General features: G+C 39.6%; 1 protein-coding gene across 2 annotated transcripts in view; it reads left to right on the top strand.

The window, feature by feature from the left end:
• Positions 1-24,260, top strand: part of MNT (MAX network transcriptional repressor) — a 144,763-nt gene that overhangs the window by 85,273 nt on the left and 35,230 nt on the right. The window contains exons 3-4 of one of the 2 annotated variants that reach the window (XM_053706272.1): positions 4,796-4,837; positions 6,865-6,976. In XM_053706272.1, coding sequence (XP_053562247.1) covers positions 4,796-4,837; positions 6,865-6,976 — 154 coding nt within the window. The remainder of the gene's footprint in view (positions 1-4,795; positions 4,838-6,864; positions 6,977-24,260) is intronic. The other variant, XM_053706273.1, reaches the window with a different exon arrangement.

Below are 24,260 nucleotides of genomic sequence, written 5' to 3'. Positions count from 1 at the left end.
GCATGTCATTTTTTCCACTTCTGTTTTTCTCATGGTATTCTTTGTTGAAGATATACCTAGGTAGGTATTGTGCATATGTCTGGAGCACTACACGACAGGAAACACTGCTGCCACTAAGCGGCATAATAAAATGTTTCACCTGACACTATATATACACTATATCAATCTTCAGAACGACTCACCTATTGTCATCTGCCTGGGTGCAATGATACAGAGCTATATCCACACAAAAGATTGCACTCACAGGACTTTTTCAGAAACTCAAGTTACTTTATTGGAACGGTTTCGGGGAAGATATCCCATGCTGATGAATGAGATATCATCCCCGAAAACGTTCCAATAAAGTAACTTGAGTTTTTGAAAAAGTCCTGTGAGTGCAATCTTTTGTGTGGATATATATATGTATATTGTGTGTGTATGTGTGTGTGTGTGTATATATATATATATATATATATATATATATAGATATATAGAGATATATAGATATATAGATAGATATAGATTTTATATATATATATATATATATATATATATATATATATATATATATATATATATATATATAATCTCAAATCATTACATCCTTTTTCTATTGAAAGAAAGATATAACGAAAGTTCCAACCTGAAAAGGGTATTTGGAAGTAGGGTTGAGAGGAAAAGAGAGAGAGATAGAGAGTGGAGGGGGAAGGGGGTGAGGAAGAAGGATCATACTGTCCAGGTAGCGGTTGAGTGTGGGGTCAGTTAGGTTTAGGCTTGGAGTTATTCTGTTATTCTGTTGTTATGTGAGTTGGGTGTCTCATTTGATAATTGGTCCCAGTAGAATTTGACATCTAGGAAATAATTGAGTTTTTTCCTTTTAAAGGGACATTATACACTCTTTTTTTTCTTTGCATAAATGTTTTGTAGATGATCTATTAATATAGCCCATAAACTTTTTTTTTTTTTTTTAATGTATAGTTTTGCTTATTTTTAAATAACATTGCTCTGATTTTCAGACTCCTAACCAAGCCCCAAAGTTTTATGAGAATACCGTCAGCTACCTACTCCAGCTTGCTCCTGTTAGTGTAAAGGGTCTTTTCATATGCAAAAGAAGGGGAAGGGGGGAGTGTCTTATTTCCCACTTGCAGTGGGCTTTCCCGCTACCTTCTCAACAGAGCTAAACTGAGAGCTTCTAAGTAAGTTTTTAAACAGTTTTATACTGGATTTTTATATCAGTATCTGTGCATCTTATGCTTTATAGTAGTGTCTATTACATGCAGTTATATGAAAATGAGTGTATACTGTTCCTTTAAGGTAACCATATTCCTCTAAATTTAGAAGTTCTGTGGTCAATCTATCCAGGATTGTTTAGATGGTACTGTCTTGGATTTCCAAAGTCTGGCCATCAGTGAATGTGCTCCGTTGAGTCCAATCTGTAGGAGATGCGATCTTAGTTTACAGGGAGACCTATGGAGGTCATTTAGTAGTGCTAATTGAGGGGTCAGTGTAAATTCATTATTAAAGATTTGGCGGAATTGGGACTCCACAATTTTCCAGAAGGGTTGGATTAGGGGACATTTCCACCATATATGTATTAAGCTCCCAACTTCTCCACAGTCTCCTCAACATTCACGTGATGCTTCTGGATAAATGGTATGTAACCTCAAGGATGTTAGGTACCATCTCAGTAGTATTTTATGGTTTAATTCTAATATTTGTGGGGAAACTCAAGATCTGCGAGGGTTGTTAAAATTCTGTGCCGTATTTTGGTGTCTAAGTGAATGCCTAATTCTTTTTGCCGTCTGTCAGTATAAGAGGGTAGTTCTACAGACGTTTGGGCTTGTAAGAGCCAGGGATAAAGGGCTCTTGACTGGCTCCCCTCACAGGCAAAGTGTCTTGAAGGGAAGGAGCGGTCTGAGAAAATGAGATTTATGTGGTGTAGAGGCCAGAAAATGTTTTAACTGTGTTATTTTGATCCAAGAGAGAAACTTCGGTCCTGTCACCTCTACAGTTTGTTCCCTAGACAATAAGAGTCCATCAGTCTAGTCAATGGGATTGAATAACCCCATCTTGGGGGCCCCAGCATTTGGTACCTTCAGGAGATGAGAGTCGAGAGCTACCCAAGCTTAAGTTTCTGTCGCCCCATGACAATCTAAGATTCTTTGTAATACTACAGACTCATAGTAAGAACGGATGTCTGGTAGGCCAAGTCCTCCGTCTCTATTGGGTTGGTATAGAGTAATTTTGTTAACTCTTGGTTTATTCTTATTCCAGATAAAAGTATTTATAGAGTTCTGTAATTGTTTTATATTCCAGTTGGGGATGTGTATGGGTAATGCTTGTAGAAGGTATAATATCTATGGTAATGTGGTAATTTTAATGGAATGTATGCGACCCCACCATGATAGGGGTCTCATGTGTCATCTATTGAGGTCTTCCTGTATTTTTTTTGAGAAGAGGGATACAGTTATGTTGAAATAATAGGGTACTATTATGGGTGATATTGGTCCCTAAATATTTAATTGATGTGTCCTGTTGTCTTAGTGGGCAGATGTTTTTTAATGAGGTAAAGTCAAAATGTGATAGGCTAATGTTTAGTTTCTCTGATTTTTGCATGTTAATTAGGAAATTAGAGTATAACCCCAATGTCTGTAGTTCAGTGATTATAGCCGGGATGGAGGTCATGGGGGAGGTCTTGTTATCGAGAAAAGTACATCGTCTGCATAGAGGGCAATTTTACAATTGTGAGGGCCAACCTTGATTCATTTTGTTATCTTGGTTGTGTCGTATGTGAGCAGCCATAACTTCCATGACTAGGGTAAATAGGGTAGGCAAGAGGGGGCATCCCTGACGTGTGCCATTACTAATGGTAAATGGGATGACATCCTTTTTCTAAGACTCATTAAAATGTAACCTGAATCATATGATTAAATTAGTATAGCTAAAAATAGCATTAAAGCAATGTTGATCATTCTCTTTATTAGTGTCCAAAAGCAAATGTTCCATTGACTCCAGATACTATGCTATAATATCCACCACATTGTAGAAGTTTATGGATATATTCATCTACACTTCAAAAACTGATAGAGTTCACAGATTGTTCAATATCAGGCACATGCTGAGGGTCCTGTGTTGGACACATAACTTAAACATGTGTTGGAGGTTTTTGAAATCCTTTGTTATGCTTAGCAGGACCAACTGCATTATGAAGACCTTGTGGTAAACTCAGTGGACAAAGCAAAGCTTACAAAAAAAATAGAGAATGTGAACGTAAACTATTAAATGTTCTCAGATTCCATCTATCAAAAGCTGTGCAAGGAGCTGAGGTCATTATGCAGAAGGGAGATTATTATGTGAAAGACTAAAAAGAAAATTAAATGGCTTCTTTTTTAGAATATATCTGTGTATTCTTCATATTGATCCTCTCTGCATTCTGGTTGTTTTTAGGGGTTCCCTCCTAAAATGCCCCAGTCTTGACTGGTTAGTCAGGTTATATTGACACTGGATCCTAAGCATGTACGACATGTACAATATCTAAATGCAGTTGTACAACTGCCTTTTAGATGATACTGTCAAAGATGGGTCAGCAGGATCATGGTGGGCTACTGTACATAATAGTGTCAACCATATCATACTGTTGCAATTATGATCTAGAGGGTTCAAAATAAAGGAATTGCTGTGAACACTGCTGCATTGCTTATATATATATATATTAGACATGTGCATTCGGTATATTCAGCACTAAATGAATGCCGAAGATGCCAGCCGCAAGCTGCATTTGGCAATTTTCGGGGACAGATATATTCTTGTGTATAAATCCAGATCTTAGTTTGTTGCACTTTCACAAGAATTGGGCTAATAACTCTGTTTCCATAATATTTATGCTTTTGAAAGTGTAGTTTAACCCTTTCCCGCCCATACCTATTTGTCTACATCGGAACAAAGTTCCGATGTAAACAAATAAGTTAAATATTTAAATCATGCAATAGTTCATGCGATAGCGTGATTTTAATGATGGGATTGGGTCAGGGGGAAGTACCTATGACGCTAGGCACGCCCTCCTGCCTGTGATCCCATTAAGGAAGAGTCTTTGGCTTTAGTATAGTCAAATGGCTATGACGTTTTATGCCGCATCCTAAGGGCTTTAAAACCCAGTGCGGTTAGGACAGCTTAGAACGTCATATGGTCAGGAAGGAGTTAAATCTGGCTCCTGAGTGTGTTCACAAATATATCAGTCCTGGTAATAAGTTATGATACTCCCAGTTATATGGCCTCTCATCTTCCGTTGACTTCAACAGAAACTATATTTAATATGTCTGAAAAGTAAACATTTCTGCTTGAGAACTGTTAATCTACCAAGCACAATACATATTGATACCATTTAGAATGGAACTATAAACAAGCAGGCATCCAGGTGGTTGATTTGCTGCGGTTGTGCCAATAAAAAAAAAAAAACAATGCCAGCATTTCTTGTAAATGACTATCATCTATGTCAGTTATTAAAAACAAAGCAAACAAAAAAACACTAATTTAATTTTCTAATTTTAAACAGAAGTCTCAATTGTTGAGATTTCTTTGTTTACAGTGCCTTTTAAATTGTTTTTGGGACATGGACAAAAAAATATTTACTCCTGACTGGAACAATGACATAGAATGTTAAATCTCTAGCAATCTTATATCCATACTCTCACCCACTGTAGTAAACTCATGTATCTTAAAAAAAATAATCACAATAATAATTAATTGAAAAGAAAAAAAAAAGTAATTGCCTTTCAATAGTCTAAAATTCTGTTTTATTTTTTTCTTTTGCATGCAGGGCTGGCACACGGGAAGTCCATAATAAACTGGAGAAGAACAGGTGTGTATATAAACCAGGCCCTGTTTCTTGTATATTCTGGTTTAAACATCCTGGTAGATTTCAGCGCATGTTATGCCTTATTAATCAGGTGAATTCTGCACCAAATCTGTGCAGAAAATTCACAGATATAGGCTTGTGTTGCTGATATAGGATGTTTTTTAAACCTGTTAATATTACTCCATAGGTGTGCAGTTTGTTATTGGACTTTAAAACAAAAAAATATAAAATATATATATATATAAATTTTAAAAAATATGCATTTGGTGATAAATTATGGGACCAACTTGTTCTTAAAATTGGTGATACAGCATTACGCAGCATGTACTCCATTTGATTGTGTACATATTAGATTTGGATCAGTTTACATATATGATCCACTAAAAAGTGTTACGTGTAATTATGACCTTTTGTATTGAATTTTACCTTCTATATTAGCATGTAGAAATTTGAACACAAATATCCTTCGTATATGACCATTTAATTGAACAGCTACATGTTTTAGTGACTCTGATACCAGCAGATAAATTATTTCATGGATTTTATTATTCTCAACAAACACAGAAGACAAATGAATACCTCACAGAAGAAGGATGCTTAGATGTTTTATATTTCTTTTCAATCTTCAAGTCAATGCTAACTGGTTAGCTCTTCTGATACTACAGCAAATACTGTGACATCCAATATCTGCTATCTCTTGGTTTCCTTGTTATGTGTGAACAAGTGCAGACCAGGCAGGCCTTACATGATTACAAACTATGGTCTAGATTTTGCTGCTGGTGTAAACAAACAACAAGAATCTCCATTAACCCTTTGATGACCGGGTTAATTTGTCTACATCGGAACAATGTTCCGATGTAAACAAATTGAAATCCTGCGATTGTGCACGCAATCGCGAGATTTCAGTGATGGGATCGGGTCAGGTGGGGCGTCCCTGTGACGCTAGGGCACGCCCTCCAGACCGCGATCACATCATGGAAGCGCCGTTTAGGACAGCCAACGGTTATGACGTTCTATTTTGTCAGAACTGCACTAAAGCCCAGTGTAATTATGACGGAATAGAACGGCATAGCGGCGTTTAAGGAACACAGAAGTCAAAGTTAAAAATTTGTGCCAAAAATAAGTATTTTTCTTGGTATGCTTTGTTGATTTTTAGCTTCTTTCTTTGAGTGCATACTGGGGTAGGCTCATGAATGTGGAAGTGTTTTGAGCACATTATAACAGTAGTGCCTAAAGCAATGTTGGTAATATGTTAATGGACATATTGCTGCTATATGGTGCTGAAGGCATGATTTTCAGCCTTCCATTGGTATTCTTTTATAGAAAAGAGCTATGTTTCAACAAAAGATACCAAGAGAAAGAGAAGTAAATATAATAGAAGTAAATTTGAAAGATCTTTAAAACTGCACAGTGTAACTGAATCATAAAAGTTTTAAGGGATGGGAAAGTCAAAATGAAACGTTCATTATTCAGTTACAGCATGTCATTTCAGGAGACTTTTAAATTCAGTTTTATTATAAAATGTACTTTGTTCTCTTGGTATCCTTTTTAGAAGAGAATATGTACGTTTCCTTCTCCGCTAATAATAAATTATCTAAAATATAAGAGCATTTTCTTTTTGCACTATTATATTCCTTCAATTTTTACTTCATGCCCCTTTTAAAATCTATGTGCTCTTTTATTTAAACTAAGTAGTGATGTTTACAACTGTAATCAAATTTAGATTTAAGATGCTGTTAATGTACAAATGCAGCCTGCAAATGCATTTCCTGTTTCTCCAAAAATCATATTGTTTTTTTATCAATCTTGCTCAGTTTGGGATCTACCTGCTTTTTTGTCAAATGCCTGTGCAAGCTAAAACAATGTAATTGGCTATAAGTGTAACTACACATTGTAGGTGTCTAATAAGTGGCGCCAGGTATAAGTCAAGTGCTCATGACATACTAAGCTTAAATTCCTCTTGAATATGCATAAGTAACATCTGTATATATAGTTTCTGTGGTATTTATCATGCCTCTGTATCCCTACAGGCGTGCACACCTAAAGGAATGCTTTGAAACACTGAAGAGGAATATCCCGAATGTTGATGACAAGAAGACTTCCAACCTCAGTGTATTAAGGAGTGCCCTAAGGTATATCCAGGTAAGTCTACCACGTGTTGCATGGTTTGTATTGACTAGATCATGATTCCTATGTCACTGTGGGTACACACAAACACTGTGATGGGTTTGAATTTATAGCCAAGGAACTTAAAGGGACATTCTAGTTAAAAAATAAATTGTGCATGAGTGCATTCATATTTTGAATAGAAGCATGTGCAATACATTTGCATTAGTAAAAGTGCATGTAGTTTATGCTACTGTTGTTTCATTGATAGCTTTTATTGTGAATGAGCGTAAATCCATAAGCCCCTTGTACTGATGTTCAGACATTGTGCATGCTCTGTAATAATGCAATTTACAATCTTTATGTATACAGTACTTTGTTGCTTTCTTGGCATCATTGTATCTTCATAGATGCAGTCAACACATTTTGTTTTTTATATATCACCAAAGCAAATTTTATAAATGTATCCTAGTAAAATGCTTGTTTTTTTTTTACTTAACATAAATCCATATATCACTAGCATGAGACTGTGCGCCATGAGATTTTAAGCTTATATTGTCTCTACCAACCTCCCATTATTTTCACAGAAAGAGACTTGGCAAACCTTGCTGCATTATATGTCCCTATATTTTGGTGCAGCCTTATGAGAACCGTAAAAAAAGGCTAATGTGTGAAAAGGGTTTAAATATTGAATTTGAAATCTTATGAATATCGAAGAGCACTCGCACTCAATTAATTGGCATCTGTGAGAGTCTTTTATGATTGACATCTGTTTTCTCTGCAATAATAAATCATCCACCGCAATTCTTTTTCCTTTATACACAACTCTGTGGAATGTCTTAGTATATAAAAAGTTCTAAATTAACCCTTTAAAATCCATGATATATATCAGAAAATTGCCCTGAAGACACTTGTTTTATATATTAAAGGGACAGTCTACACCAGAATTTTTATTGTTTTAAAAGATAGATAATCCCTTTATTACCCATTCCCCAGTTTTGCATAACCAACACAGTTATATTAATATACTTTTAACCTCTGTGATTATCTTGTATCTAAGCCTCTGCAAACTGCCCCTTTATTTCAGTTCTTTTGACAGACTTGCAGTTTAGCCAATCAGTGCCTGCTCCCAGATAACTTCACAGGCATGAGCACAGTGTTATCTATATGAAACACATGAACAAACACCCTCTAGTGGTGAAAAACTGTTAAAATGCATTCTGTAAAGAGGTGGCCTTCAAGGTCTAAGAAATTTGCATATAAACCTCCCAGGTTAAGCTTTCAACTAAGAATACCAAGAGAACAAAGCAAAATTGGTGATAAAAGTAAATTGGAAAATTGTTTAAAATGACATGCCCTATCTGAATCATGAAAGTTTATTTTGGACTAGACTGTCCCTTTAATCAGTAATTTTGTTTTTATTTGTAAGCATCTTCTCTGTTGTTTAAGTGGTTGAGCACAGTGCAAGTCTTACTCATAAATATAGTGTTAGAATGTGCTATTTTTATGTATTTATTTATACAAAAAATAAATACGGGTAGCTCCCTTAAATTTCACCTGCACATTCTCAAGTGTGAATGCTGGGTTAGTGTTAAAGCTTGTTTTGAAACCGTATGATGCAATCTAGTAATTAAGTCATACTATTTAGTTAAAAAAAAACTGTAGAAGGAAGTTTGCATTAAAGAAATATTATTTGTTTTGAATGTTATTATTTAATCTGTTAGTAATAATTTCTGTGTATTGCTAAGAAAGGCAAGTGTCTCTTAGTCTATATTTCTCCTCTATGTAATCTAGCAACTATAAAGTGTCATGTAACAGTGAATATAAAGGAATGCGGGGGTAGGAATTAATCATCTGAAGATGTTTTCTGAGTCATGCTTTACCAAAGCAAGGAATTAACCCACTTGCTGTCAAAAGATCTTGTAGCATATTGTTTATTAGATGCTTGGTTTGCTATGTATTGATGATCTCCCGTGTGGAAGGTAACCTTTAAATATGTATTTTCCCACTTTTTAAAGGGATATTAACACAGCATTAGTCTAACACCTGATATAAATGTATATTAATAAATGTCTGAAATAGTATTTTCAATTAAGTGATTTTCAACCTACAAATATAATCAGGAGTGGCCATATCATACAGAGTTGCCACGTGCACATCAGTGTGCAGCCATGCATGTTCAGGAAGATCCATGTTTCAGCATCCACAGCCCTGAATGTTTTAATGGGAGCCCTGTATTTATACTAATTCTTTTGTGAGTCTTTCTGTGAGTGTTTGTGTGTATGTGCCCATTACTGTATTTTACATAATAAGGAAATTAAAACACAGAAATTGTATATTTCTTCTATAAGATACGACGAGTCCACAGATTCATCCTTTACTTGTGGGATATTATCCTCCTGCTAACAGGAAGTGGCAAAGAGCACCACAGCAGAGCTGTCTATATAGCTCCTCCCTTGACTCCAGCCCCCAGTCATTCTCTTTGCCTATTTTAAGTACTAGGAAAGGTAAAGTGAAAGAGGTGATAAAATTTTAGTTTCTCCAACATAGGTGTGTCCGGTCCACGGCGTCATCCTTACTTGTGGGATATTCTCTTCCCCAACAGGAAATGGCAAAGAGCCCAGCAAAGCTGGTCACATGATCCCTCCTAGGCTCCGCCTTCCCCAGTCATTCTCTTTGCCGTTGTACAGGCAACATCTCCACGGAGATGGCTTAGAGTTTTTTGGTGTTTAAATGTAGTTTTTATTCTTCAATCAAGAGTTTGTTATTTTAAAATAGTGCTGGTATGTACTATTTACTCTGAAACAGAAAAGAGGTGAAGATTTCTGTTTGTAAGAGGAAAATGATTTTAGCAACCGTTACTAAAATCGATGGCTGTTTCCACACAGGACTGTTGAGAGGAATTAACTTCAGTTGGGGGAAACAGTGAGCAGACTTTTGCTGCTTGAGGTATGACACATTTCTAACAAGACTTGGTAATGCTGGAAGCTGTCATTTTCCCTATGGGATCCGGTAAGCCATTTTTATTAAATAAGAATAAAGGGCTTCACAAGGGCTTTAAAGACTGGTAGACATTTTTCTGGGCTAAAACGATTGATTTATAAGCATTTTTAATAGTTTATAGCTTTGAGGAGTTATTTTATTCTTGGGAATTATGTTAAATAACCGGCAGGCACTGTATTGGACACCTTTTTCACTGGGGGCCTTCTCTAATCATAGGCAGAGCCTCATTTTCGCTCCACTAATGCGCAGTTGTTTTTGGGAAGCAAGGCATGCAGATGCATGTGTGAGGAGCTCAGATACATAGAAAAAGCTTACTGAAGGCGTCATTTGGTATCGTATTCCCCTCTGGGCTTGGTTGGGTCTCAGCAAAGCAGATACCAGGGACTGTATAGGGGTTAAATATAAAAACGGCTCCGGTTCCGTTATTTTAAGAGTTAAAACCAAATTTGGTGTGCAATACTTTTAAGGCTTTAAGACACTGTGGTGAAATTTTGGTGAATTTTGAACAATTCCTTCATACTTTTTCACATATTCAGTAATAAAGTGTGTTCAGTTTAAAATTTAAAGTGACACTAACGGTTTTATTTTAAAACGTTTTTTGTACTTTGTTATCAAGTTTATGCCTGTTTAACATGTCTGAACTATCAGATAGACTATGTTCTGTATGTGAGGAAGCCAAGGTTCCTTCTCATTTAAATAGATGTGATGTATGTGACAAAAAATTTAGAGAAAATGATGCCCAAGATGATTCCTCAAGTGAGGGGAGTAAGCATGGTACTGCATCATCCCCTCCTTTGTCTACGCCAGTCTTGCCCACACAGGAGGCCCCTAGTACATCTAGTGTGCCAATACTCCTTACTATGCAACAATTAACGGCTGTAATGGATAATTCTATTAAAAACATTTTAGCCAAAATGCCCACTTATCAGCGAAAGCGCGACTGCTCTGTTTTAGAAAATACTGAAAAGCATGAGGACGCTGATGATAATGGTTCTGACATGCCCCTACACCAGTCTGAGGGGGCCAGGGAGGTTTTGTCTGAGGGAGAAATTTCAGATTCAGGGAAAATTTCTCAACAAGCTGAACCTGATGTGATTACATTCAAATTTAAATTGGAACATCTCCGCGCTCTGCTTAAGGAGGTGTTATCTACTCTGGATGATTGTGACAATTTGGTCATTCCAGAGAAATTATGTAAGATGGACAAGTTCCTAGAGGTCCCGGGGCCCCCCGAAGCTTTTCCTATACCCAAGCGGGTGGCGGACATTGTAAACAAAGAATGGGAAAGGCCCGGCATACCTTTTGTCCCTCCCCCTATATTTAAGAAATTGTTTTTTATGGTCGACCCCAGAAAGGACTTATGGCAGACAGTCCCCAAGGTCGAGGGGGCGGTTTCTACTCTAAACAAACGCACTACTATCCCTATAGAAGATAGTTGTGCTTTCAAAGATCCTATGGATAAAAAATTAGAGGGTTTGCTTAAAAAGATGTTTGTTCAGCAAGGTTACCTTCTACAACCAATTTCATGCATTGTTCCTGTCACTACAGCAGCGTGTTTCTGGTTCGATGAACTAGAAAAGTCACTCAATAAAGATTCTTCTTATGAGGAGATTTTGGACAGAATTCATGCTCTTAAATTGGCTAACTCTTTTACTTTAGACGCCACTTTGCAATTGGCTAGATTAGCGGCGAAAAATTCGGGGTTTGCTATTGTGGCGCGCAGAGCGCTTTGGCTAAAATCTTGGTCAGCGGATGCGTCTTCCAAGAACAAATTGCTTAACATACCTTTCAAGGGGAAAACGCTGTTTGGCCCTGACTTGAAAGAGATTATTTCAGATATCACTGGGGGTAAGGGCCACGCCCTTCCTCAGGATAGGTCTTTTAAGGCTAAAAATAAACCAAATTTTCGTCCCTTTCGCAGAAACGGACCAGCCCCAAGTTCTACATCCTCTAAGCAAGAGGGTAATACTTCTCAAACCAAGCCAGCCTGGAGGCCAATGCAAGGTTGGAACAAAGGTAAGCAGGCCAAGAAACCTGCCACTGCTACCAAGACAGCATGAGATGTTGGCCCCCGATCCGGGACCGGATCTGGTGGGGGGCAGACTTTCTCTCTTCGCTCAGGCTTGGGCAAGAGATGTTCTGGATCCTTGGGCGCTAGAAATAGTCTCCCAAGGTTATCTTCTGGAATTCAAGGAGCTACCCCCAAGGGGGAGGTTCCACAGGTCTCAATTGTCTTCAGACCACATAAAAAGACAGGCATTCTTACATTGTGTAGAAGACCTGTTAAAAATGGGAGTGATTCATCCTGTTCCATTAGGAGAACAAGGGATGGGATTCTACTCCAATCTGTTCATAGTTCCCAAAAAAGAGGGAACATTCAGACCAATCTTAGATCTCAAGATCCTAAACAAATTTCTCAAGGTTCCATCGTTCAAAATGGAAACCATTCGGACAATTCTTCCTACCATCCAGGAAGGTCAATTCATGACCACGGTGGATTTAAAGGATGCGTATCTACATATTCCTATCCACAAGGAACATCATCGGTTCCTAAGGTTCGCCTTTCTGGACAAGCATTACCAGTTTGTGGCACTTCCATTCGGATTAGCCACTGCTCCAAGAATTTTCACAAAGGTACTAGGGTCCCTTCTAGCGGTGCTACGACCAAGGGGCATTGCAGTAGTACCTTACTTGGACGACATACTGATTCAAGCGTCGTCCCTACCACAAGCAAAGGCTCATACGGACATTGTCCTGGCCTTTCTCAGATCTCACGGGTGGAAAGTGAACGTAGAAAAAAGTTCTCTATCTCCGTCAACAAGAGTTCCCTTCTTGGGAACAATAATAGACTCCTTAGAAATGAGGATTTTTCTGACAGAGGCCAGAAAATCAAAACTTCTAAGCTCTTGTCAAGTACTTCATTCTGTTCTTCTTCCTTCCATAGCGCAGTGCATGGAAGTAATAGGTTTGATGGTCGCGGCAATGGACATAGTTCATCTGAGACCATTACAACTGTGCATGCTCAGTCAGTGGAATGGGGATTATACAGACTTGTCTCCGACGATACAAGTAGATCAGAGGACCAGAGATTCACTCCGTTGGTGGCTGACCCTGGACAACCTGTCACAGGGGATGAGCTTCCGCAGACCAGAGTGGGTCATTGTCACGACCGACGCCAGTCTGGTGGGCTGGGGCGCGGTCTGGAAACCCCTGAAAGCTCAGGGTCTTTGGTCTCGGGAAGAATCTCTTCTCCCGATAAATATTCTGGAACTGAGGGCGATATTCAATGCTCTCAAGGCTTGGCCTCAGCTAGCAAAGGCCAAATTCATACGGTTTCAATCAGACAACATGACGACTGTTGCGTATATCAACCATCAGGGGGGAACAAGGAGTTCCCTGGCGATGAAAGAAGTGACCAAAATCATTCAATGGGCGGAGACTCACTCCTGCCACTTGTCTGCAATCCACATCCCAGGAGTGGAAAATTGGGAAGCGGATTTTCTGAGTCGTCAGACATTTCATCCGGGGGAGTGGGAACTCCATCCGGAAATCTTTGCCCAAATAACTCAATTGTGGGGCATTCCAGACATGGATCTGATGGCCTCTCGTCAGAACTTCAAGGTTCCTTGCTACGGGTCCAGATCCAGGGATCCCAAGGCGACTCTAGTAGATGCACTAGTAGCACCTTGGACCTTCAACCTAGCTTATGTATTCCCACCGTTTCCTCTCATCCCCAGGCTGGTAGCCAGGATCAATCAGGAGAGGGCATCGGTGATTTTGATAGCTCCTGCGTGGCCACGCAGGACTTGGTATGCAGACCTGGTGAATATGTCATCGGCTCCACCATGGAAGCTACCTTTGAGACAGGACCTTCTTGTTCAAGGTCCGTTCGAACATCCAAATCTGGTCTCACTCCAACTGACTGCTTGGAGATTGAACGCTTGATTTTATCAAAGCGAGGGTTCTCAGATTCTGTCATTGATACTCTTGTTCAGGCCAGAAAGCCTGTAACTAGAAAAATCTACCATAAAATATGGAAAAAATATATCTGTTGGTGTGAATCTAAAGGATTCCCATGGAACAAGATAAAAATTCCTAAGATTCTATCCTTTCTTCAAGAAGGTTTGGAGAAAGGATTATCTGCAGGACAGATTTCTGCTTTATCTGTTTTACTTCACAAAAAGCTGGCGGCTGTGCCAGATGTTCAAGCTTTTGTTCAGGCTCTGGTTAGAATCAAGCCTGTTTACAAACCTTTGACTCCTCCTTGGAGTCTCAATTTAGTTCTTTCAGTTCTTCAGGGGGTTCCGTTTGAACCCCTACATTCCGTTGATATCAAGTTATTATCTTGGAAAGTCTTGTTTTTGGTTGCAATTTCTTCTGCTAGAAGAGTTTCAGAGTTATCTGCTCTGCAGTGTTCTCCTCCTTATCTGGTGTTCCATGCAGATAAGGTGGTTTTGCGTACTAAACCTGGTTTTCTTCCGAAAGTTGTTTCTAACAAAAACATTAACCAGGAGATAGTCGTGCCTTCTTTGTGTCCGAATCCAGTTTCAAAGAAGGAACGTTTGTTGCACAATTTGGATGTAGTTCGTGCTCTAAAATTCTATTTAGATGCTACAAAGGATTTCAGACAAACATCTTCCTTGTTTGTTGTTTATTCTGGTAAAAGGAGAGGTCAAAAAGCAACTTCTACCTCTCTCTCTTTTTGGCTTAAAAGCATCATCAGATTGGCTTATGAGACTGCCGGACGGCAGCCTCCTGAAAGAATCACAGCTCATTCCACTAGGGCCGTGGCTTCCACATGGGCCTTCAAGAACGAGGCTTCTGTTGATCAGATATGTAAGGCAGCGACTTGGTCTTCACTGCACACTTTTACTAAATTTTACAAATTTGATACTTTTGCTTCTTCTGAGGCTATTTTTGGGAGAAAGGTTTTGCAAGCCGTGGTGCCTTCCATCTAGGTGACCTGATTTGCTCCCTCCCATCATCCGTGTCCTAAAGCTTTGGTATTGGTTCCCACAAGTAAGGATGACGCCGTGGACCGGACACACCTATGTTGGAGAAAACAGAATTTATGTTTACCTGATAAATTACTTTCTCCAACGGTGTGTCCGGTCCACGGCCCGCCCTGGTTTTTTAATCAGGTCTGATGATTTATTTTCTTTAACTACAGTCACCACGGTATCATATGATTTCTCCTATGCAAATATTCCTCCTTTACGTCGGTCGAATGACTGGGGAAGGCGGAGCCTAGGAGGGATCATGTGACCAGCTTTGCTGGGCTCTTTGCCATTTCCTGTTGGGGAAGAGAATATCCCACAAGTAAGGATGACGCCGTGGACCGGACACACCGTTGGAGAAAGTAATTTATCAAGTAAACATAAATTCTGTTTTTTATTTTCTTCAAGCAAGAGTTTTTTTATTTTAAATGGTACTGCTGTGTACTATTTTCTCTCAGGCAGCAGATGGATGAAGGCTTCTGCCTGGAGGCTGATGATCTTAGCATTTGTCACTAAGATCCAGAGCAGTTCCCACAGAATGGCTGAGGAGTACTTAAGAAACTTCAGTGTGAGGAACGTTTTTCATGCTATAAGCAGTGAGGTATGTTCAGTCATTTTTTTCTGGAGAGACTGTGGTATTTCAGAATTGGCTGACAGTATCCCCATGAGGGTACAGGTAAGCAGTAATCCTAAAAGAAGAGGGGTATTACTAAGCTTGCATATAGGGGCTAAGAAAAAATGGTTGACACTGAGTTTGAATGTTTGTGGGCAAACGTTTATTTAACTGGGAGTGCTGATAACTTTTTTGGCAGGAACGTTTTTAAAGCTTTAATGAGAGGGTACACTTGGCTTCTTTTTGGGTTTAAGAACCCACATGGCTATTTTGAGACCGCTCTGGTGCGGTTCATTTGGGCTGAGAGACATTGAGTGAGATGGGCGGGGCCTATTTTCGCGCCTCAGTTGCGCAGTTGTATTTTACAGGCAAGCAGCAAGCTCCAACTCCGGTGGGCCCTTGTGAGAATATTGGGCCAAATCGAAGCTTTAACCCTGTTTTCCAGATCCCTGAGGGCAGGTAGGTGCCACAGCAGGACTGTGGCGAGGTGCAGGGGGTGTTTTTTCCGGATTTAAACGTTTATTAATTATCCGGTTTTTACAGTAAGGGTTAAGTGTTCCTTTCCTTGTGGGGCAAACTTAGCTGCATAATTTGAATACTTATATCAAAAATTTGAAACGATTTGATTATTTTAAAGCAGTTTTGCAAAACGTGTATGCTTTTTTTCTCTTAAAGGCGCAGTACCGTTTTTTAAGATTGTTATTTTTTCACTAAATAAAGTGTTTTCAAGCCTGTTTGTGGTCATTACTAGCCTGTTTAACAATTCTGACATTGAGGAAAGCCAATGTTCAATGTTTTTGGAAGCCATTGTGGAACCCCCACTTAAAATGTGTCCCTCATGCACTGAAAGGGCAATAAATTGCAAAGAACATATTTTAGCTGATAAAAGTATGTCGCAGGATGATTCTCAGTCAGAAGAGAATCCGATTATGCCATCTAATTATCCCCAAGTGTCACAACCATTAACGCCCGCACAAGCGACGCCAAGTACTTCTAGTGCGTCTAATTCTTTCACCCTGCAAGATTTGGCCGCAGTTATGAATACTACCCTCACAGAGGTTTTATCTAAACTGCCTGGGTTGCAGGGGAAGCGCAGTAGGTCCGGTGTGAGAGTAAATGCTGAGCCCTCTGACGCTTTATTAGCCATCTCCAATGTACCCTCACAATGTTCTGAGTTGGGGGTGAGGGAATTGCTGTCTGAGGGAGAGCTTTCTGATTCAGGAAAGATGTTCCCTCAGACTCAGATATGGCGGCTTTTAAATTTAAGCTAGAACACCTCCGCTTGTTGCTCAGGGAGGTTTTAGCGACTCTGGATGATTGTGACCCTATTGTAATTCCACCAGAGAAATTGTGTAAAATGGATAGATATCTAGAGGTTCCTGCTTACACTAATGTTTTTCCGGTCCCTAAGAGGATTTCGTACATTGTAACTAAGGAGTGGGACAGACCAGGTATTCTGTTTTCTCCCCCTCCTACTTTTAAGAAAATGTTTCCCATATCAGACACCATTCGGGATTCGTTGCAGACGGTCCCTAAGGTGGAGGGAGTTATTTCTACCCTGGCTAAGCGTAGAACTATACCTATTGAGGACAGTTGTGCTTTCAAAGATCCTATGGATAAAAAATGAGAGGGTCTTCTAAAGAAAATATTTATTCATCAGGGTTTTCTTATGCAACCTATAGCATGCATTGTTCCTGTAACTACTGCAGCTGCGTTTTGGTTCGAGGCTCTAGAGGAGGCTCTTAAGGTTGAGACCCCATTAGATGATATTTTGGATAGAATTAGGGCTCTCAAGCTAGCTAATTCTTTCATTACAGGTGCCGCTTTTCAACTGGCTAAATTAGCGGCAAAGAATTCAGGTTTTGCCATTTTAGCTCGTAAAGCGTTATGGCTTAAGTCCTGGTCTGCTGACGTGTCATCAAAATCTAAGGTTTTAGCCATTCCTTTTAAGGGTAAGACCCTATTCGGGCTGGAACTGAAAGAGATCATTTCAGACATCACTGGAGGAAAAGGCCATGCCCTTCCTCAGAATAAGACAAATAAGATGAGGACCAAACAAAATAATTTTCGTTCCTTTCGAAACTTCAAAGGTGGTCCCTCTACCTCCTCCCCTGCTGCAAAGCAGGAGGGAAATTTTGCTCAATCCAAGTCAGTATGGAGACCTAAGCAGACTTGGAACAAGGGTAAACAGGCCAAGAAGCCTGCTGCTGCCACCAAGACAGCATGAATGGGCAGCCCCCGATCCGGGACCGGATCTAGTAGGGGCAGACTTTCTCTATTTGCTCAGGCTTGGGCAAGAGATGTTCAGGACTCCTGGGCTTTAGAAATCGTGACCCAGGGGTATCTTCTAGACTTCAAAGATTCTCCTCCAAGGGGGGGATTCCATCTTTTTCGATTGTCTGTAAACCAGACAAAAAGAGAGGCATTCTTACGCTGTGTAGAAGACCTATATACCATGGGAGTAATCTGCCCAGTTCCAAAAGCAGAACAGGGGCATGGGTTTTACTCCAATCTGTTTGTGGTTCCCAAAACAGAGGGAACCTTCAGACCAATCTTAGATCTCAAGATCCTAAACAAATTCCTCAGAGTCCCATCCTTCAAGATGGAGACCATTCGGACTATTTTACCAATGATCCAGGAGGGTCAATATATGACCACCGTGGATTTAAAGGATGCGTATCTTCACATTCCTATCCACAAAGATCATCACCAGTTCCTCAGGTTCGCCTTCCTGGACAAGCATTACCAGTTTGTGGCTCTTCCCTTCGGGCTGGCCACAGCTCCCAGAATTTTCACAAAAGTGCTAGGGTCCCTTCTGGCGGTTCTAAGGTTGCGGGGCATAGTAGTGGCGCCTTATCTGGACGATATCTTAATTCAGGCGTCAACTTACCAACTAGCCAAATCTCACACGGACATCGTGTTGGCTTTTCTAAGATCTCACGGGTGGAAGGTGATTGTAAAAAAAGAGTTCACTTATCCCCCTCACAAGAGTTCCATTCCTGGGAACTCTGATAGATTCGGTAGACATGAAAAATTTTCTGACGGAGGTCAGGAAATCAAAGATTTTAACCACCTGCCGAGCTCTTCATTCCATTCCTCGGCCGTCAGTGGCTCAGTGTATGGAGGTAATCGGACTAATGGTAGCGGCAATGGACATAGTTCCATTTGCTCGCTTGCATCTCAGACCACTGCAACTATGCATGCTCAAACAGTGGAATGGGGATTATGCAAATTTATCTCCTCAGATAAATCTGGATCAAGAGACCAGAGACTCTCTTCTTTGGTGGTTGTCACAGGATCATCCGTCCCAGGGAATGTGTTTCCGCAGGCCAGCATGGTTCATAGTGATGACGGACACCATCCTATTGGGCTGGGGTGCAGTCTGGAATTCCCTGAAAGCACAGGGTGTGTGGACTCAGGAGGAGGCTCTCCTCCCGATAAATATTCTAGAACTGAGAGCGATATTCAACACGCTTCAGGCGTGGCCTCAGCTGGCTTCGGCCAGATTCATAAGATTCCAGTCGGATAATATCACGACTGTAGCATATATCAATCCTCAGGGGGGGACAAAGAGTTCTCTAGCGATGATAGAGGTTTCCAAAATAATTCGATGGGCAGAGACTAACTCTTGCCATCTATCAGCAATCTGTATCCCAGGAGTGGAGAACTGGGAAGCGGATTTTCTAAGTCGTCAGACTTTTCATCCGGGGGAGTGGGAACTCCATCCGGAGGTGTTTGCACAATTGATTCATCAATGGGGCACACCAGAATTGGATCTGATGGCATCTCGTCAGAATGCCAAACTTCCTTGTTACGGGTCCAGATCAAGGGATCTTCAAGCAGTACTGATAGATGCTCTAGCAGTACCTTGGTCGTTCAACCTGGCTTATGTGTTTCTACCATTCCTCTTCTTCCTCGTCTGATTAACAGAATCAAACAGGAGAGAGCTTCGGTGATTTTGATAGCACCTGCGTAGCCACGCAGGACTTGGAATGCAGACCTGGTGGACATGTCATGTCTACCACCGTGGACACTGCCGCTGAGACAGGACCTTCTCATTCAAGGTCATTTCCAGCATCCAAAAACTAGTTTCTCTGCGGCTGACTGCCTGGAGATTGAATGCTTGATTGTATCCAAGCGGGGATTCTCTGAGTCAGTCATAGATACCTTTATTCAGGCTCGAAAGCCTGTCACTAGGAAAATTTATCATAAGATATGGCGTAAATATCTTTATTGGTGTGAATCCAAAGGCTACTCATGGAGTAAGATCAGGCTTCCTAAAGGGACAGATATCTGCTTTATCAATTCTACTGCACAAGCGTCTGGCAGATGTTCCAGACGTTCAGTCGTTTTGTCAGGCTTTAGTTAGAATGAAGCCTGTGTTTAAACCTGTTGCTCGGCCATGGAGTTTGAATTTAGTTCTTAAAGTTCTTCAAGGGGTTCCGTTTGAACCTATGCATTCCATAGATATTAAGCTTCTATCTTGGAAAGTTCTGTTTTTAGTTGCTATCTCTTCGGCTCAAAGAGTTTCTGAACTATCTGCATGGCAATGCGACTCGCCTTATCTTGTTTTTCATTCTGATAAGGTGCTTGTGCGTACCAAACCTGGATTCCTTCCTAAGGTTGTTACTAATAAGAATATTAATCAGGAAATTGTTGTTCCTTCCCTGTGTCCTAATCCTTCCTCTAAGAAGGAGCGTCTGTTGCACAACTTGGACGTGGTTCGTGCTTTGAAGTTTTACTTGCAAGCGACCAAAGATTTCCTTCAAACATCTTCTCTGTTTGTTGTCTATTCTGGAAAACGTAGAGGTCAAAAAGCTACGGCTACCTCTTTCTTTTTGGCTGAAAAGCATCATCCGTTTGGCATACGAGACTGCTGGACAGCAGCCTCCTGAAAGAATTACAGCTCACTCTACTAGAGCGGTGGCTTCCACATGGGCTTTTAAAAATTATGCTTCTGTTGAACAGATTTGTAAGGCTGCGACTTAGTCTTCACTTCATACCTTTTCCAAATTTGATACTTTTGCTTCTTCGGAGGCTATTTTTGGGAGTAAAGTTCTTCAAGCAGTGGTGCCTTCTGTTTAGGTATCTGTCTTGTCCCTCCCATTCATCCGTGTCCTTTAGCTTTGGTATTGTATCCCACAAGTAAAGGATGAATCTGCGGACTCGTCGTATCTTATAGAAGAAAAGTAAATTTATGCTTACCTGATAAATTGATTTCTTCTATGATACGACGAGTCCACGCCCCGCCCTGTCAATTTAAGACAGATTATATTTTTTTTATTTAAAACTTCAGTAACCTCTGCACCTTTTAGTTTCTCCTTTTTCTTCCTGTACCTTCGGTCGAATGACTGGGGGGTGGAGTCAAGGAAGGAGCTATATAGACAGCTCTGCTGTGGTGCTCTTTGCCACTTCCTGTTAGCAGGAGGATAATAGCCCACAAGTAAAGGATGAATCCATGGACTCGTCGTATCATAGAAGAAATCAATTTATCAGGTAAGCATAAATTTACTTTTTTCCATATTTGCAATGTACATATTTGGTTTCAGTAACATGTTAAAATTAGTAGGTACATTTTTGAATGTGAATGGTTTTATGTCCCTTTAAAGGCACCACTGCATTATAATTTGGTTAGAAAATATGGTTGATCAAAACACAAAAAATCAGGAGAATTAAAAGCTACCAATTTTTAGTTCTTTATATAGTTTAACCATTTAAATACATAAGTGCTTATTGTATTTAAATATGTTGCTCCTATGCACTGTATGCTATGAAAAATCAGTTTTAATTGATAGCTGCTGTGCCGCACTTAGTTTAGAGATTGACAAGCCGTGCATAACTGAGACCTAGGAAACGAGAGGTGAAAGGAAGAGTTAAAAGGAAAAATAAATATGGAGATGAGGACTTTAAAGGGACATTCAACACCTGCTATAACATAATTTCATGTTGTGTAAACAGAATCCAAAATCCGCCTGCACCACATCCCTGCCTTGTTTCTATATATAACGTCCAAGTAATCCTCATCATTATAGCTTACCGTACTAACTAAATATGGCCACCTAACTCCTCCCATTCATGCTTCTTCCCCATCACTCATCCCCTTCAGGCACGTTCATGTTATTTTCAGATGACGCTCTTCCTACGTCATTGCGCATTTATTACAAACCGAGCGTGATCGTAATTACAAGACTTGTAGGAGTCTTCTATTGCGGTCCGTGAACGCGCTTTCATTTTCAGTCCGAGGAATGGATTATGATTGGCTGATCCTTTCAAAAAGAAGGTCCCTACGTAACGGTGGGGGGAGTTAGGCAGCCATATTAACACAAGAAACTAGAAGATATTGTACAAGATTAAGAGGTTAAGGAAGCAAGTAAGAGAAAGGGGGTACGTTGCAGGCGGATATTCGTTTTTAATTTTTTTAATATAGGATTATGTTATGTCAAGTGTTGAGTGTCCCTTTAGAATAAATAATGAATAGTGTGAAGAAACAGAGTAAATAGAAGCTGGAGTTTAACAGGTTAACATTCATTTTTTTAATTACACATGCTCCCAAACTTCAAAATTTATAATTAGCAACCGACCAACATATCGGAATTATTAATAATATCAATCTTATAAATAGGATAGTGGGATAATTTAAAAAGAAATTGAGGTAATAGTGAAAATGTACCTGGTATTGATTAGTTTTTGTCTGATGGTTGTATAAGTGGGTTTGTTTTCTTTGAGGAGTAGTACCTCATAACAATAGAACATTAATAAGGATCTTCTGGTGCTGTATTTTGATTGATAGGAGTTGCTTAGGGTTGTGCTGTTCACCTTTTTTTAGTCTTGGGGGTGCACTTTGTAGTTCCAGTTGCTGGTAGACCAGATACATAAAAAGTCAATAGAGCACAATACATCAGCTCTTTTTTCTCCCCTTTATGGTAGACACAGTCAACACGCACCAAAACAGCATATCATCAACTAAGAGCCAGAATATTTATCTGCAACCTTTACAATTTTTAATTTACAGACAAGGAATTGTGCCTACAAATTACAAAAACAAGTGAATGGGCTGCATGTGGCCTATTTACTGCCTGTTGGACAATCCTTGTCTAGGGTTTAAATGCTTATATTATAAGGATACCTATTTTGTACTTTGATACCTGATGCAGCTTCAGTTTAATGTTTTATTGTAAAAATTGAATATTTGACTGTAACATTTCAGTGCAATGGAGAGGGAAACAGCACTTTGATCATTTTTGACTGATTTTAGAAATATTGAGGTATACAAAATATATTGTGGTTGTCTCAATATTTTAAACCAGGGTGGATTGGATTTAAATCAAACTATTTAAATTACAAGTTAAATAACTAGTCAGTAAGACTCAATTTAAATCATGGTTTCTTCTGTTATGTGTGATCAGTCCACGGGTCATCATTACTTCTGGGATATAACTCCTCCCCAACAGGAAATGCAAGAGGATTCACCCAGCAGAGCTGCATATAGCTCCTCCCCTCTACGTCAGTCCCAGTCATTCTCTTGCACCCAACGACTAGATAGGATGTGTGAGAGGACTATGGTGATTATACTTAGTTTTTATGACTTCAATCAAAAGTTTGTTATTTTAAAATAGCACCGGAGCGTGTTATTACTTCTCTGGCAGAGTTTGAGGAAGAATCTGACAGAGATTTTTTACTATGATTTTAACCGGAGTCGTTAAGATCATATTGCTGTTCTCGACCATCTGAGGGAGGTAAAGGCTTCAGATCAGGGGACAGCGGGCAGATGAATCTGCATTGAGGTATGTGGCAGTTTTTATTTTCTGAATGGAATTGATGAGAAAAGCCTGCCATACCGTTAAAATGACATGTATGTATACACTTCAGTATTCTGGGGATGGTATTTCACCGGAACTACTGTGTTAAAGGTCACTAATCCTTTTAATAACTATTCTCATGTTAAACGTTTTTGCTGGAATGTAGAATCGTTTACATTGCTGAGGTACTGTGTGAATAAATATTTGGGCATTATTTTCCACTTGGCAGTTTTTTGCTTTAATTGTGACAGTTTCGTTTCTCTTCACTGCTGTGTGGGAGAGGGAGGGGCCGTTTTTGGCGCTCTTTGCTACGCATCAAAAAATTCCAGTCAGCTACTTTTATATTTCCTGCATGATCCGGTTCATCTCTGACAGATCTCAGGGGTCTTCAAACTTCTTTGAAGGGAGGTAAATTCTCTCAGCAGAGCTGTGAGAATTCTTATAGTGACTGTGAATAAAAAACGTTGTTTTGTTTTCTTATGTACAAATTTAATTAGTGTTGTTTTTTACTAATGGGAACAAACCTTTGCTAAAAGTTGTGTTGTTTTAAAGTTTGATGCTATAACTGTTTTTTTTCAGTTCATTATTTCAACTGTCATTTAATCGTTAATACCTCTTTGAGGCACAGTGCGTTTTTTTGCTAAAAAAGATTATAACCAAGTTGTAAGTTTTTTTGCTAGTGTGTTAAACATGTCTGACTCAGAGGAAGATATCTGTGTCATTTGTTCCAATGCCAAGGTGGAGCCCAATAGAAATTTATGTACTAACTGTATTGATGCTACTTTAAATAAAAGTCAATCTGTACAATGTGAACAAATTTCACCAAACAGCGAGGGGAGAGTTATGCCGACTAACTCGCCTCACGCGACAGTACCTGCATCTCCCGCCCGGGAGGTGCGTGATATTTT

This window comes from Bombina bombina, chromosome 3, assembly GCF_027579735.1.
Source record: "Bombina bombina isolate aBomBom1 chromosome 3, aBomBom1.pri, whole genome shotgun sequence".
Taxonomy (NCBI): domain Eukaryota; kingdom Metazoa; phylum Chordata; class Amphibia; order Anura; family Bombinatoridae; genus Bombina; species Bombina bombina.
The sequence above is the reverse complement of the archived record's forward strand: the minus strand, read 5'-3'. Positions and strand labels throughout refer to the sequence as shown.